A 15,469-nucleotide genomic window follows, 5' to 3' on the forward strand; every position below is an offset into this window, starting at 1 on the left:
GTTTTTTGCGCGTCTTGGGGCGCCTGCGCATGGTGATTTAGGAGGCGGTGAGAGTGGTTTGTGCGCCTGCGTAGCGGTCAGTCTGAGGCACGTTTTCTCAGGGCTCGGGAAGATCCGCCAGTCTAAATCCACATTGCGCGTGCGCGGCGACTTCCCCTCCCCTACCCCCACCTCCCCACTGTGGGTACCAACTCCGGGACCGTTAAACTAGACTGCGATCTCCCGGTTGCCTTGGCAACCGCGTTAACTAGCCTCCCCCCCCCCCCCCCCGCCCGCTCCTACCGCGCAAGCGCAGGACGTGCCACCTCTGGGACTGCAATCTTCTGACCCCTGGCGGGCGGCAGAAATGAATTCACACAGCGCCCCCGGGTACCTCTACCAGGCAGGCTCAGCTAAAGGTCATTGAATCAGTGCCCTAGCCGCTGCGCTTTAGAGTCTGCTTCCTTCCTAGTTTTCTCTGGGAAGAGGCTGCTGGCTGCTGCTCCCCTTCTCACTTCTGCCTCCTGGGGATAATTACACCCTGTCCTCCCCAACCTCTCTAGAGGCTCCTGCCTGAGCGCTCCCATCTCGGTCTCCTTGGCGACGGCCACCCCCTCCCGACCCATCCATCCCCTTTCTAGGAAGACCTGGGGCCCAATTTATTGAAAATGTTCATGTCTCTTTAATTTAAATTATCTGAATAATGCTCTGTCTTCATGTGAGATGCAAATGGGCTACTCCTAGCTAGGGAGGCCGAGGTGGCCGTCCTTGCGGAGTGGAATGGAGATGGCGTGCCCAGAGTGGGCGGCCGAGGGGCAGGGCCCAGTGCTCAGGAAAGGGCAGCATCTGGCCCTGGCGGCGCCCCGGGCTAGCGAGCCGTCTGCGGGGCGGGGAGGCGTGCGGGGCGGCGGCATCACCGCTTGAAGCGGTAGGTGATGGGCAGGAGCAGCTTGCTCTTTTTTAGAGCCTGCACCTTCTTGAGAGTCTCGTCGTCCAGCGCCAGGAAGCAGCGGCGGGAGTACTCCAGCAGGCGCTCCTTGGACGGATCGAACTCTCCCACCTCAGCCAGCTTTTCGGGAGCCACAATGAGCAGCTCCGCGATGGGCGTGGTCAGCGCCACCGTGTTCCGGTCCACACGATGGTGCTCAAAGGCTCGAGACATGCTCTTCAGCTTCTGGAAGGTGCCCAGGATCTTCTTGTAGCGGCAGAGGACCCCGTCAGCGTCCTTCACTGCAGGGCCAAACAGGCAGAAAAAGGAGAACAGGGAAAGACAGCCATGTGGGGCCAGAGATATGGGGGAACCCAGGTAGGAACAGGAGGGCAGGCATGAGGAGGAAAGATGGGGTGAAAGGCACACACGTTAGAAAGCAAATGAAAGCAAGGAAGAAAAAAACACAAGGAAGTGGAGGAGCCCCATACAGGAAGAGAAGGGAGTACAAAACGGAAAACAGTAGAGATCAGAGCAAGAAATGGAGATGGGGGAGGAGGATTGAAGAAGGTGGGCCGGACACCAGAGGAAAGGAGAGGCTGCGCATGTGCCCAGAGGCCTCCTTTCTGATGAGGAAACAGAATTGACTCTGCTAGTTGGTATAAACCGAAATTTAAAATGAACTCGGAACCACATAGAAGGGCTGGGAGATGGAGCTGGGTCTGATTGTTTTATATATGGGTAAGTTAGGGCATTGCTGCAGAACTCACACCGATACTGGGGTGGGTACCCCTCAACACACCATCACATGTACCCACTCACCCCGCTGCCTCTCTCGAGCCTTGGGCTTCCCAAATCGCCTCCGGCCAGTACTTCCCTTCTGCTTCTGCCTCTTCTTTTCACTGGCACTGCCCTCGTCAGACGCCCCACTGAAGGAGGAGGCTGCCGACTCAGGGTCTGAGGCTTCACCCCCAACCCCAGCCCGGCTGTCCCCATCAACCCTCCGTGGCCCAGGCTTCATCCGGCAGTGGTCCTCTAAGGAGAGACAAAAATGAACTGTGACATAATGTCCTATCATTGCCCTGAAGGGGGAAAAATGAACACGGAGGCCAGATCCTCAGGATGAGGACAGGGTGAAGCCCCCAAGCATGAAGGTATCGAGCTAGCTGGGATTCGGAGAACTCAGCGGAGCATCTGTGACTGGTCTGGGTTTCTGTAGGGGCAATGTATCGTGGGGGCCTTCAGAGAGTAGTCAAAATGCAAGAAGCAGGCAAGGCCTCTGAGTAAGAGGCTTGGATATCAAAGTTCAGTTTGGGTATTGGGGAAGCTAACTACCTTCACCTGAACAGGGAGCCAGCTGAGGCTTACACTCAGCATCTTCCAAAAGAACTGAAGTCAGGACTCTGTGCCCCGCCAGATCAAGGAAAGAGTGGAGTCATCCAGGATAGCGCTCCCAGTGTAGGAAGAGGGGACAAGGAACATACATGGTGCCCATCCCAATGCCGGGTCCCCAGTAGTTGAAACCCTCAGAATACCCTTAGGCCCTTTGCTGGGACTTTTGACATTATTACCAGCTAGAAAGCCTTCCAGCAGCTCAGCTGGATACAGAGGTTGGGGTTATGGCCTGAATAAAGGTTAAGTTCTATGAGACCTGAGCTAAAGATCTAGGTGGGGGGGGGGGGGCTGGACTGAGAAATGTGGCTGGAATAGCAGACAACACATATTAATAAGGAGACAGGATCCTGCCTACCAGAAGAGGTGACACCACCATGCTGTTAGTCACAATCAGAGCAAGGCAAAATGGTAGGATCTGCCCATGACCTTGTGGCAGAGTTTAGGGGACAAGAAGTTCTGAGATCCCACAGTCTTTGAGGAATAAAAAACATTAGTTAGCCAAGCTGTGTAGAACAGAGTGGTGGGAAAACAAGCCCCTGGTTGTTATTCTGGGACACCTCTGGTGAATGGATAAATGCACCTTCCACAAGTCCTGGGGTGCAGACAGGGCCCCTCTGAGGAATCCAGCAGACTAACAAGGAAATGAGGGTCATTCCCCTAAGATGAGAGCCCAGGCTGGAAATCCAGAGTCGGGGAGACACTTATTCCAAGTGCTTGAGGCTGCAGGCTTATGGGACAGTCTATGACAGGGTAGGAAATGAGAATCTGACAAAACAAAAGGAATGGCTGAGGAGGTCCCTAAAGTCAGCACGGTTCTTAGTGGAAGAATAAAGGGCAAGTCCCCTCAGGTGAACCCAAAGGTGGGTTTTGGATTCTGTGGGTCCTGGGGGAACTGTGTATCCCCACCCCCACCTGCATCCATCCGGGCCGAGGAAATGAACTTGTCCAGCTGACACCGCAAAAAGTCCCTCTCCTCCTCCAGGTCCTCAATGCGCTTCTGCAGCCATGAGTTCCTTTCCAAGGCCATGTGCAGCTGGGCCTTAACGCTGTTCATCAGGGTCAGGGTTGGGGAGGTGGCCTCTGGAGGCTCTAGGAACAGCAGTGGGGGGGGTCATGCCCCAGGATGAGGTAGTACCCCCCTGACTCCAGTCCCTCCACGCCCTTCTCGGCTCACCCTCAAAATTTCTCCGAGAGGGACTCAGACTGTAGAAAATCTGTGAGTCTAAGTGGGGTGCCTCTTCGAAGGGGATGGAGATCTCAAAGGTCTCTTCGTCCTTCACTGGAGAGAGGCCAGTGCAGGTCACCCCAGAAGCGGCCTGGCCCTTTCAGACCACCCCCAACCATAACTGCCCCGTGGATAGAGGGAACCAGAGTGTCGGGCTAAGGATGGGGAAAGGGTCCCCAAGTGCCTCACTTGTCCGCCTACGGTTGCTTCGGTCATTCATAGCGAGGCTTCCTTCAGACCCAGCAGCTGAGCCCTCAGGGGCACTGGACAGAAACAGGTCACCAAATGTAGTCAGTTAGTTCCTGGAGCGGTGGAGTACCTGTTCCTCTGGAGTAAGAGGGATCACCGGCCTGGAGCCGTGGTCTGAGGGAGGAAAGAGCCCATACTCCTGGACAGAGACACTGAGGTTTTCAAATCGTGTACCCAGAGCAAGGGGGCACGGCGAGAGAACTCTTGGTCGTGAAGGAGCTCGGCCCTTAGATTCTTTGGTTCTTCACAGGCTCAACACCACAGGTTACTTTGGCCTGAATACGAAGGACCCTCATCATGGGCCATCACCAGACCCAAAACCATAAATGGAAGGGAGAAACCACCCCTAACTTCCACGCATGAGGTGGGGGGGAGTCCATCCTGCGAGCATTCCCCTGTCCCAGCCGCCCATTCCTCCCGCACTTGTGCAAGTTAGCCAAGCCCCTCCCCGAGGTGGGGGCTGGGCGCGTGCGCAGCGGGGGGTGTCACGCGTGGGGATGCGCCCCCGCCCTTTGTCCCACGAGTGGGAGGGGGCGACCATGTCAAAGGGTCCCTGAAAGGGCAACCGACATGGGAGTGGCCACAGTGGATACCATTCCCCGCCCTTGGGTGTCAGGATACAAGGGGCCAGGGCCCGGCTCTCACCCACCCGCGTAAGGACTCCAGCCCTGGGACCGACGGTGGTGGCGGCGCCCATGCCCAGCTTTGGGGAGCGTCTGCAAAGTGTCGCGGAGAGAAGCGCCCACCCACCAGTAAACGAGCACAGCGGCAGAAGAGGGGGAATCTCGGAACTGGATGGCGGAGCGCGCAGAGACGCAATCATTTACGGGATCCGGCCTGCCAGGCCAGGCGCGCCTCTTCTTGGAATCCAGGTGAGACCCGCCGTTTGCGTGGAGTTTGGGGCCGCACTTGCGCGATAGCCCCTTGCAACCCACTCCCACCCACCCCCGCCCTTCCTAAATCCCAGGCAGGGATCCTCATGAAATTCTCATCCTGCACAGCTGACGCGGCTCCGGAGGTCCTCCGGGTGAGTGGCTATGTGCCCAATGGGCCAAGAAAAGTCTGAAGGTATGAGGCAGCTAGGAAAATTGAAGTGAAACTTGAGTCCCCTTTTAAGGAACCCTGAAGAACTGGCTAGTGCATGCACACCTTTGGTCTTAAACGCCTCAGGCAGCCATAATCCCTAATCCCGTCCACGAAGAAAAGGTTTAGAGAAATAAGAGAACCAGATGTGAGAATGGGTCGTGTGGTGGCTACATCTCCGCAAAGTGTGGGTCAGGAATAGCCCGCACAATAGCTGTCTGTGGAACAGCTACACTCCAATCCCTGCCGCCTCATTCCTCCAGAGCCTCAGTTTACTCACCTGTTAAGTGGGAAGATCCTTTCTAGGGTCTTTGCGAGGATGCAGTGGTGTGACACACCAAAGGCTCAGCCCAGAACGGGACCTCACTCTTGGGGCTTAAGATCCAAGCTATTTGAAGTCATTCGGTGGAATAGAAGCACAGCCTTAAGACACTCCCACTCCCCCTCCGCTGCAAACCGCCCCAAAAGAAGTCGTGTAAAGAGGCTAACTACATCTCGCACAAAACAGGCGTGAAAGGGGACAGAGAAGACATGTTTATTAGGCCTGCAGCAAGGTTCCTCCTGCCTCTCCGTTTCACAAGCAACATCCTCTCTGGGGTTCTGAAGCCCTAATGGAGGCTTGGCTTTAACTTACCTCGCAGAGGGAGACTAAGCAGCTCCCTCTTGTGCTTCACTTTACCAACCAGCTGCAGCCTGGGTCAGCAAGTCCAGTGGGAGCCACCTGCCCTAGATCAGTGTTTCAAACCGCAGGAAATCGTATATAGGAAGGTGAACTCTAGATTTAAAATGTATATCAAGGTGTCCTGTGCACGCTAAAGGCAACTACCGTTAGAATGGTTTCACATACGTTTGGTGTGCTTCTGTTCTAGGCTGCCCTTTTTCAAGTCTCTTAATGTGGATTGTAATTTAAGGGGGGAGGGGTAACACTTAGACTCATATTTCCAAAGGTGCTGGGAATGTGTCTCAGTCTGTAGAGTACCTAGCATGCAAAAAACCCTGAGTTCCAGAACTCAGGAAGTAGAAGCAAGATCATAAGTCTAATGGTACCCAGAGCTACATTACAACCTTGTCCCAATAAATAAATAGATGGCAGGTTTGCAGGAACTGAAGTAGGCCTAACTCTGGAGGAGGGGGGCAGATTTTCCAAACCCCCAGCCAAGGTCGTGGTACCAGGTGGTGAGTGTAAACTAAGACATCTCAAAAATTGAAGTACTAATTGAGAGTGGGGTGTTTATTTGGTGTCCAGTCTAGGGCCAGTGTCAACATAAAGGAGACTTCTGACTGCCCACCAGAACCTCCGAGGCAAGTTTCCCAAGCCACACTGTCCTTCATTCCTCCTATCGGGACTCCCAGTGTTCAAGGTGCAGGGCTGTTCTGAGGACTCATTCCCATCATAAGTCCAAAGTACTGTGATGTACTGACGGCTCAGAGACTCTTCTAGGCAAGGCTCTCTTCAAAAAGGTTTGTTTGGGTTTGTGTCTAGGGCCCTGAGAGCCAGTCTGCAAATCAGGTCCATGTCTAAGAGATTCGAGCCCCTCGACCCCTGGGATCCCAGGAGCGGTTCATGGATGCTTCCACCGAGTGTTCTTCTGTAATGTGTTCTGCTCTGTAAAGTGACGCAGGCAATGCGGGCACTGGAACAGGTGGTCCCCTAGTGTCCACTGATGAGCTGGGTCAACTCGTCCTCGGCCCAAAAGCAGCGAGGGCAGAACAAGCAGCTGTAGGGCTAAACACCACCCGCCCCATGTATGGAGTGGTCTGCTCAAGAGGGCTGGCCGGCTTGAATGCCTTCCCCCAGGTGTCGCATTTGAAGGGCTTCACCTCCAAGTGGGTAACGCTGTGTCGCTGAAAGTAAGATGTACTCAGAGTCCCTAAGCACTTTTTCTGAACCCAAGTCCCAATGACCCCAGCCTCCCTCTGTGACTCCTCATCCACCGGCACTGTGTAGGGGACACACTGGGTGTCCATGAGAAGATAATGGTTGAGCCTTGGAGGGGACGAAGTCTGGGGAGATCCTGTGGAGAAAGAAGGCCCAGGTTCTGGAGACCCTCCTGTTCGAGAGAGGGGGACCTTCCATGGCCTCTACAGAGGGAAGTGCTGAGGTCTGGAGGCAGCAAAGTAGCAGCACCAGCATCCATAGATGCAAATGAGGCCTGATGGATGCTAGAGAGTATGAGATCGAACCGGAGGGGGAAACAAGGACTCTGTTCTTGCTATGTACTCCACCCAAGATCCTCTGCGATGTCCCTCTAAGGCCCCTGTAATCTTTCTTCTGTCTTTCTGTCTTCTGGGCCCTACTACCCACTATATTCATGCAGTCGCTTTCACTCTGTCCCCTCCCCCGTGTGCCCTCAGGTCACCTACCAGCCATCAAGCACGTCATCTTGTGGCCCTCCAGGACTCTCCCACATTTTGACCACCACCCAGTCTAAAAGTGGGTCTGTCTAGGTTCTCCCATTACACACCCCACCCGTAGTTCTTTCTAGGTCTGCAGCCCCCACCTTTGGAGACTTCCCAGGCAAGTATTCGAAAAGCTGCCCATTGGGATATCGCCCGAACGGGCCCCATGCCTCCGCGGTTGCTTGAGTCTCGATTCCTCCTTTCCTGCCTGGTACCCAGTGCATCAGCCTCCCGGGTCCGGGCAGCACAGGACCCGGGACCCTTGGCTACAGCCAGCACCTGGCAGTACCGGGTTTGGGAAATATAGACCCAGGGAGAGACGAGGGTCTAAGAGAGGGCGGGTCGCCTGAGCATCAGAAAGCAGCTCCGGTTGGCAACTCACTTCGAGCACAAGGTTCCTAGGTGCTAACGGTCCGGATTCAATCCCTCTTCTCCCAACACAACCCACATGCAAGTAAGAGCCTTGAGAATTAAGTGCGGAATGTTTATTGGGCAAAGAATGAGGGGTCGTGGACAATATGGGGAAGTATAGAGATGATCCAGGCAGTGCCGGTGCTTTTGTCATGTCTTCCACAAGGACCTCATCACTTGGGAAGAGTAGAAAACCAAGACTCAGGAGAGGTCGCGTCAGTTGTAAAGGCTTACACAGCACAGCCAGACTGAAGCCCAGTTCCAACTGACACCCAGGCCCAGAGGGGCAACAACTTTGGTCTACATCACACAGCTAGACTGGAGAAAAGACAAAAATGTTTCTCTTTGGGGAATAGGTGGGGAAACTGAGGCCTAGGGTAAGGCAGTGACGCTGTGTGGGTCAGACGTGGTGGCCCAGAGATAGCAGGGCCAAGCTCAGTGCAGGCGCACGTGCTGCGCCAGCTCCGCGGCGTCCTGGAAGCGGCGTGGACAGAGCGGGCAGCTGTGCGGTGGGCCAGCGCGCGCGCGGTGAGTGGCGCGGTGCCGCGACAGGTGGCTGGAGCGCTTAAAGGCTTTGCCACAAGCACCACACGTAAAGGGCTTGAGGTCCGAGTGCGACACACGGTGGCTCTGCAGCCGTAGAGGGCTGGCAAAGACACGAGCGCACTCTGGGCAGCTGTAGCCCTTGCGAGGACTTGGCTCTCCCGGGGTCGCCTCGCGCTGTGGCGGGCCCCGAGGTTCCTCCTCCAGCTGCACGGTGTACGTGTAGGGGACCCCGTTGGCGTCGATGAGTAGGTGGCGGCCCAGCCGCGGTGGCCGCGGCCCCGCCACCGAGGAAGAAGTGGAGGAGGGGCCTTCCGCCTTGGGAAATGGGGGAGTTTTGGGGGGCGGTGGGTCCATGACCTCCGGGGAGGAGGACCGAGGGTGAGGTGGCCGCGGCGGCAGCAGCAGCATCTGGAGCGGCAGCTGGGAGCGGCGGAGGGAAGAGAAGTTAAGATCTGTCTCTTCCTTTCAGGAAAAAAATTCCTAAAAAGGTGTTTCCATTCTCTGCCAGACTCTGTGCTACTGACCTACCTTCCTACAAAGTGAAAACTGACTCCAGTTCCCATCTCTGGGTTTTCTCCACCAGGGCTTGGCAACACCCAGCTCCACCAGCCTCAGGTCAGGACCTCGGACATCCTTCGGATTCCCTCCGTCCATCGCCACCCGCCACAATCCATCTCCAAGTCCATTTCTCTCTTTTTGGCTTAGGACCTCTCTAGCCTTCCATTCCAGGCCCTGGTGGCCTCCGGGATTTTTCTCCAATCTACCTTTCCCTCCTTCCCAGAGCTCTACTCAAGCTCTGGCTTAATCCTCTCCCTCAGGTCCCACAACACCCTGGGGGTGGGAGATCTCCACCCAACTAGATCCTCCTCAGGACCTCCCAAATCTCCACAGTTGTCGTGACCTCCCTAGATTCTTGCCCAGAGTCCCACTAACCCAGTTCCCCACTTTCCACTCATGGATCTTTTATGTCATCCCCGCACTCTGCACTAAAAGGTCTCGCCATTCTCTTCCTACATCGTCTCTACTTTATCTTCAACTGCCTGCCTCTTATATGCGCCCCCATCGTGTTGCGTTTCATTCACAACCATCCCCAGCCCCCTCCCCTCCTCCGGAAAGTATCCTGACATTTTCATTTCTCCGTCCACCGCCGCCACCACCATGGAGCCTCCTCCCGCTTGCAGTCAGACACTGGACCTTCTGGTTTCCCGTTCCCACACCAGCTCTCCCTAACCTTGGTCCCTCCTCTCTAAGATGCAGCTGGCATCTCTTGTCTCTCTTCACCTCCCGGCTTCATATGATGCATGCCCCCCTTGCCGTGGGCGCTCTTGCACCGTGGTCCTCTGAACCACCCGGTCCCGTTATATTCCCCAGGGCTTCCTACTCCTCTGGCTTCCATAAGGAGCCCTGTCTTCCAGACGGCCCTCTTTTGAGCTCTGAGCGTAGCTTTCCTAGCCTCACGGCCCCGACCCACACCCAGAGCCCTGCCGGCCTCGCGCCCAGCCCAAGCCAGGCTCCTCCCTCCATCCCGGCCCCCGTACCCGGTGCAGCAGCCTCTCGGGTCCGGGGGAGAACGGGGCCGAGGTCCCGAACGGACCCGGGCTTGCCCAGACGAGTGCCGCTGCAGGAGCGAGCTTCCGGGTAGCTCCGGGCCGGCGGCGCCGGGGACGCGGGTCGGGGGGCGCAGGGGCGCGAGGGGCGACGGCGTCCCTGGGAAAGAGCGCCGTTCAGAAACGCACGTTCCACACACGAAGGTTCCGACGCCGGAGTCGGCCGGCCCCTCTAGTGGGAGCGCGCGGTGGGGGTCGGGGGGGGGGTGTTGGCGCGTGGCCAACGAGAGGGACCTGCAAAAGAACAGTTCCCCGTTGCGTGCCCCCATCCTCAGAGCCGTTCCTTTGCTTTGAATGGCCAGTAAACTGAAGTTAGGTATCGTGAAGTCTCCTAAACCACCCATAAAGAACTGGAATGTACAGTGTGTCATCTTTCCACCCTGCCTCTCCCCTTTCCGTTCAGGCAAAGAAAGCCATTCAAGGCGGAGGGTTAGAGAAGGGGTCTTTCTGCTGGTTGAACATTTGGAGAGACTGGGGTCTAGGGGCCAGGTGCTTGCTCTGGTGTGGTAGGGCGCAATCTTGACATCTCGTGAAGGGGGAAACCAATGCCCAAAGAAGACATTGCAAGATTAGGTGAGGTATTCGTGCTCCACTGAACATATGGGAAAACAGAGGCTGGAGAAGAACCGATGTAGGGTTAAAAGGTGTTACGCCTACAGTGACTTTGTGGTATTCCTTGGCTCCCAACTGCCGGGATACCGTTCCATACGAGCTGCAACGCTTACACCAGATATTGACACAAAAAGGAAAATGTGATATTTCTTGCTGAGCGTTTGGAGAAACTGAAACCCGGAGCTTGCTGGGTATGAAAAGTGGGAACAGGGCTGGAGATACAGCTCACTGGGTAGAGTGCTTACCTAGCATGCACTCTGGGTTCGATCCTCAGCACAGCCTAAAATTGGGTGTAGTAAGTCACTCAAGACTTTAATCCCAACTCTTTGGTGTGGAAACAGGAGAATCAGAAGTTCAAGGTCATTCTCAGCAACTTATCGAGTTGGAGGCTAGCCTGGGCTACATGAAACCCTGTCTCAAAACCAAGAGAGGTGGTGTGGAGAGAGACTGTGATTTTTGCCAGAGATCAGGTGGGGTAAATAAAGCCCAGAGGATGCCAAACTGTAAATCGAATTCTAATTGGTCTTTTTTTTTTTTTTTTTTTTTTTTTGGTTTTTCGAGACAGGGTTTCTCTGCGGCTTTGGAGCCTGTCCTGGAACTAACTCTGTAGACCAGGCTGGTCTCGAACTCACAGAGATCCGCCTGCCTCTGCCTCCCGAGTGCTGGGATTAAAGGCGTGCGCCACCAACGCCCAGCCTAATTGGTCTTAATATTTAAAAAAAAACCCGGAGTCAGATACTAGGGTGTGAAGGCTGAGAGATCAGAGAAGCAGGGTGTGCAGCCACTGGAGAGACCTTTTACCCCTGCCGAACCCTCAGACTGAGGGGTGATCCAGTCTCTACAAATCCTCAGACTGAACTCCTCCAACTCCTGTTTCCTCCTGCCTGCCCAGCCATATTCCTTCCTGTCTCCACCTCCCTAGTGCTGGTTTTAATGGCTGTGACTCCCAAGTACTGGGATTAAAGGTGTGAGCCACCACCACCCGAAGTGGTTTCTCCTTTAAACTGGATCTATTTTGTGTAGCCCAATGTGGCCTTGAACTCACAGAGATCTGTCTCCCTCTGTCTCTTGAGTGCTGGGATGAAATGTGTGTGCCACCACAGCCTGGCCTCTGTGGCTAACTAGCGGCTTAGCTCTACACTCTGATCTTCAGGCAAGCTTTATTTGTTAGATTACAAACAAAATATCCCTACACCAGACACTCTTAGGCACAGACATGGAAAGGTGTATATTTCCCACTGAGTACATGGGAAAGCTGAAATTCAGAGAAAGCCAGAGTAATCAAGGAAGCTGGTTTGCCAGGACGGAGGAGAGTGGAGGTGAGGGCACTGGCAGCTTTTATCCGATGTAGCTGGTGCTCTAAGCCCTTCGTGGAGAGGCTGAGCATCCAGTGTTCATGTGGCCAGTACATATTTCTACATGCACTCTGGAACCAAGAAGCAAGTTTGGGGGGGGGAGCAACAGGTGGAAATAGCCAAGGAAGAGGAGGGTTATTCCAGTGCTCGGTCAGAGGATCCCCCGAAGGGTGGACAAGCCCCTTACAAAGTTGTCCAACATCTTTCCATTAGTGGCAATGTTCTAATCCCTGGGTGGTGTGACAGACACTGGGTATGTGAAGCTGCTTAGCACTTGACCTGAAGCTAGTGTTTCTGGGGCCCTGAGTATACAATTTATTCATCCCTTAACTCAGATTTACTCTATGGAACCGCTATAGAAACTTTGCTTTTTCTTTTTGAGAAAGAACCTCAAGTAGCCTAGCTTGACTTCAGATTTGCTAAATAGCTTAAGATAACCTTGAATTCTTTTTTATGTGTATGAGTGTTTTACCTGCACATATGTATATGCACCACGTGTGTGCTTGGTGCCCTTGGAGGTCAGAAGAGGGCATCGGGGCTCCTAGAACTGGAGTTAGGGTGGTTGTTATCGGAGTGCACATGTAGCGCAGGGTGGTTGAAGAAAAGGCACTCCAAGATAAAACTTTAAGGCCTATGTGTAGCAGGAAGGCCCAGCCTTTCTGATGGATTGAGCCCTGAGCAGACGTACAAAGGCATATTTAAAAGTTCCACAAAGTGTCCCCTCATACCAGTCCCAGGTCTGATTTACATGGCTCCCTAGAGGAGAGCATCATGAGCCTCCGTGGCTCCAATCTTTTATCTTACATTGTTTGTGACACACAGTAATGCAAGAGCCTCGGGTGTGCATGCCTGAGGTGCCTTTTGACCAGTCATGAAATTGCTGCAATGCCCCCTCAGCAAAATAGTGACTGCTTTCAGCGAGGATTCTTCAAGGTCAAAATACTTCTAGAGGACAGTTTCTCGTTCTTTTTTTAAAATATTTATTTATTATATATACAATGTTCTGTCTGTGTATATGCCTGCAGACCAGAAGAGGGCACCAGACCTCATTACAGATGGCTGTGAGCCACCATGTGGTTGCCGGGAATTGAACTCAGGACCTTTGGAAGAGCAGGCAATGCTCTTAACCACTGAGCCATCTCTCCAGCCCCAGTTGCTCATTCTTAAGTCTACCCCAGATACAATGATTCTGCTAAATTCCTACATCAGTCTCACCAGAAATCAGCATAAATCTAAACCCTTCAATGTCCTCCTTCCCCCTCCCCCACCCCAAAAGCCACACAAATAGGCTTCTTCCATCAGATCCATGTCCTGACATGTTCCATTGGTTTTTTTGGGGGGGAGGGGGGATAGTGGATTTCGTTGGATCTGGTTTGGTTTTTTAAGTCAGGGTCTGGCTGTCTTGGAACTCACAATGTAGACCAGGCTGGCCTCAATTCTCAAAGCTATGTCTGCCTCTGCCTCCTGAGTGCTGAGATTAAAGGCGTGCCCAGCCCTCCACTCTGTTTTTAAAGCCTCCATTCTGGTCACTTCTCACCTGGACCCCAATATCAGCCTTCTCCTTAGTATAGCACTCCAGCCTCCAGTGACTGTATTCGATTGTACTGAAATTGAATGTTACATTTGCACATCTAAAACCTTGTCAGGGATGGAAGGATGGCTTAGCAGTGAGGAGCACACCATGCTCTTCCAGAGGTCCTGAGTTTGGTGCCCAACACACACATAAAGTGGCTCACTAACACCTGTAACTCTAGCTCCAGGGGAACTGAGCTCTAAGGGCACATGAACACAGGTGGCATACACTCATTCGTGTGTGTGTGTGTGTGTGTGTGTGTGTGTAATTTAAAAACAAAACCCTTTCAGGGACACCACTGGCCTATGTCCAAGTTCTTCAGCGTGAAATTTGAGACCCTTCACAAGACAGGTACAGCCACATCTCCATCTCACCCCACAACCTGTACTCCAACTATGCAAACCATCTCCTGCCCACCTAGCCAGACCTTGAATTTGCTTGGCTCCTCATGCAAAGCAATAGCAAGACGGATCCTCTGCCTCCTAGCCAGAGTCATGCCATTTTCGAGCAAGCCATCATTTAGGTTCTATGTACCAGACCACAGCAAGACAAGTCATCCCCATGTTTGCTGAGTTCATCAAATTTTCTAATAAGGGTCAAGATGATTTTAAATACACAGACACACAACTTTCCTGGAGTCTGTGCCTTAAGCTGTCTGAGCCCGAGATCATCTGCTTTAACACTAGGTAGTGCTCTGGACCCAGGTTCACAGATCCCTTGTAGGCTTTGAGCCACATAAAATACAAAGACAGGTGGGGACGAGTGCAGATTGCATTGGGTCTGTAGATTACTTTTGGTAATTACAGCCATTCCCACAGTATTGATTCTCTCAGAACAGGCACACAGAATGTCTGTCTGCCCATCATCTAATCACTACTGTCTTCTTGTTGTTGTTTTTTCAATGTCTTAAAAGTTTTCATTGTAAACTGGGCAGTGGTGGTGCATGCCTTTAATTCCAGCATTTGGAAGGTGTTGGTAGGCAGATCTCTGTGAGTTCGAGGCCAGCCTGGTCTACAAAGTGAGTTCCAGGACAGCCAGAACTAAACAGTGAAATCCTGTCTTGAAAAATCAAAATAATATATAATAAAAGTTTTTATTGGAGAGGTCTCTCACCTCCTTGGTTAGGTTAACTCAAGAGTTTGGATACGTTTCCTTTTTAAGCTATTGTGAATGGAACTTTTTCCTAATGTCTTACTGGTAGGGACCATAGGGTCTTTTGCGTGTGAATCATGATACCTGTAAGAAGGGGCAATTTGGTTTCTTTGCTGTTTATATCCTTTTTCTATCCTTTTTTGCTATAAGGTGTATAGTAATTTCATCAGTCATACAAATAATTTCCTATTTCCCATGGCTAATCGATGAAACTTGCAATCCAATTAGTGGCGTGGCCCCCCTTCAGAGCCCCGTGGGCCGGTGGCATCGGTGTAGAGTGCTGGAGTTCATAGTGCAGCTTGTCGCTGGCGTGGCTCTTCCTCCACTGAGGGGGTCTCGGAGATGAACGGGTGGGGTGGGGAAATTCTCCAATCTAGGCTTTGAGGAAATTTCACTCCTCTCTTCCCATTCAGTGGTCTCTTTGGTTGATAGGGCATTCTTCTGCATCTTGTTTTTTCAGCTTGGCCTTATCAAAGTTGGCAATGTCCCCCATGTCAGACTTGTCTGCCATTTTCCTCCAGCATTACCTAGGGTTAAAGCAGAGCTTGGCGTCTCCTGCAGAGCTCACGCTCCAGGCGTTCCTACTCACGCTGCTGTAGCAAGAGACCTGTATCCCTTTTCCTGCCGCATTGCTCTAGGCAAGCCTTTGAGCAGAGTGGTATATTGAGTGCCAGCGTTTTCTTTCAGAGTTTAGAGGGAGGAAGCTCAGTTTCTGAACACTGAGTATGTTAGCCTCACAGGCTTGTTGTGAACATCTTCTATTGTGTGCACATAGGATTTGTTTTTACCATAGGCTTTTTGTTTGTTCGCTTGCTTGTTTTTCGAGACAGGGTTTCTCTGTGTAGCCCCAGCTGTCCTGGAACTAGCTCTTGTAGACCAGGCTGGCCCCATCTCACAGAGATCCACCTGCCTCTACCTTGCCGGTGCTGGAATTAAAGGTGTGCGTCACCACTG

At 53.1% G+C, this 15,469-nt stretch overlaps 3 protein-coding genes across 7 annotated transcripts; all 3 read right to left on the minus strand.

The window, feature by feature from the left end:
- Positions 1-637: 637 nt before the first annotated feature.
- Ccdc106 (coiled-coil domain containing 106) lies at positions 638-3,853 on the minus strand. Of its 3 annotated transcripts, XM_075941411.1 has the most exons (6): positions 3,717-3,853; positions 3,477-3,581; positions 3,215-3,391; positions 1,730-1,942; positions 1,484-1,556; positions 638-1,256 (listed from the first exon to the last, which is right to left on the minus strand). In XM_075941411.1, the coding sequence occupies exons 1-6, from the start codon at positions 3,745-3,747 to the stop codon at positions 893-895; spliced, it is 963 nt and encodes a 320-aa protein (XP_075797526.1). In that variant the 5' UTR covers positions 3,748-3,853; the 3' UTR covers positions 638-892. The 3 variants fall into 3 exon arrangements, with proteins under 3 accessions (XP_075797526.1, XP_075797508.1, XP_075797517.1); XM_075941393.1 differs by lacking the exon at positions 1,484-1,556 and having other exon boundaries at positions 638-1,209; XM_075941402.1 differs by lacking the exons at positions 1,484-1,556; positions 3,477-3,581 and having other exon boundaries at positions 638-1,209; positions 3,717-3,852.
- A 2,568-nt stretch (positions 3,854-6,421) lies between these two features.
- Positions 6,422-6,993, minus strand: Znf581 (zinc finger protein 581). The gene is given in 4 exon segments (XM_075986943.1): positions 6,422-6,513; positions 6,516-6,617; positions 6,620-6,920; positions 6,922-6,993. Coding segments are annotated over 4 exon segments (567 nt in total).
- Positions 6,994-7,729: 736 nt separating this feature from the next.
- Znf580 (zinc finger protein 580) lies at positions 7,730-9,887 on the minus strand. Of its 3 annotated transcripts, none has more exons than XM_075941433.1 (2): positions 9,755-9,887; positions 7,730-8,636 (listed from the first exon to the last, which is right to left on the minus strand). In XM_075941433.1, the coding sequence occupies exon 2, from the start codon at positions 8,622-8,624 to the stop codon at positions 8,106-8,108; it is 519 nt and encodes a 172-aa protein (XP_075797548.1). In that variant the 5' UTR covers positions 8,625-8,636; positions 9,755-9,887; the 3' UTR covers positions 7,730-8,105. The 3 variants fall into 3 exon arrangements, with proteins under 3 accessions (XP_075797548.1, XP_075797557.1, XP_075797539.1); XM_075941442.1 differs by lacking the exon at positions 9,755-9,887 and adding an exon at positions 9,448-9,584; XM_075941424.1 differs by lacking the exon at positions 9,755-9,887 and adding an exon at positions 8,745-8,873.
- Positions 9,888-15,469: the final 5,582 nt, after the last annotated feature.

This window comes from Microtus pennsylvanicus, chromosome 1 (assembly GCF_037038515.1).
Source record: "Microtus pennsylvanicus isolate mMicPen1 chromosome 1, mMicPen1.hap1, whole genome shotgun sequence".
In the NCBI taxonomy this organism is placed as follows: Eukaryota; Metazoa; Chordata; class Mammalia; order Rodentia; family Cricetidae; genus Microtus; species Microtus pennsylvanicus.

Bases quoted from the DNA above. Each gene is read 5' to 3' on its own strand.
- Ccdc106 (XM_075941411.1), bottom strand. From the start codon at position 3,747: ATGAATGACCGAAGCAACCGTAGGCGGACAA. The intron at 3,582-3,716 runs GTGAGGCACTTG...GCCTCTCTCCAG, and splicing joins AAGCAACCGTAGGCGGACAA to TGAAGGACGAAGAGACCTTT. The intron at 1,557-1,729 runs GTGAGTGGGTAC...ACCAACTAGCAG, and splicing joins GGCTCGAGAGAGGCAGCGGG to AGTCAATTCTGTTTCCTCAT.
- Znf580 (XM_075941424.1), bottom strand. From the start codon at position 8,870: ATGGACGGAGGGAATCCGAAGGATGTCCGAGGTCCTGACCTGAGGCTG. The intron at 8,637-8,744 runs GTAGGTCAGTAG...CGCCGCTCCCAG, and splicing joins AGTTTTCACTTTGTAGGAAG to CTGCCGCTCCAGATGCTGCT.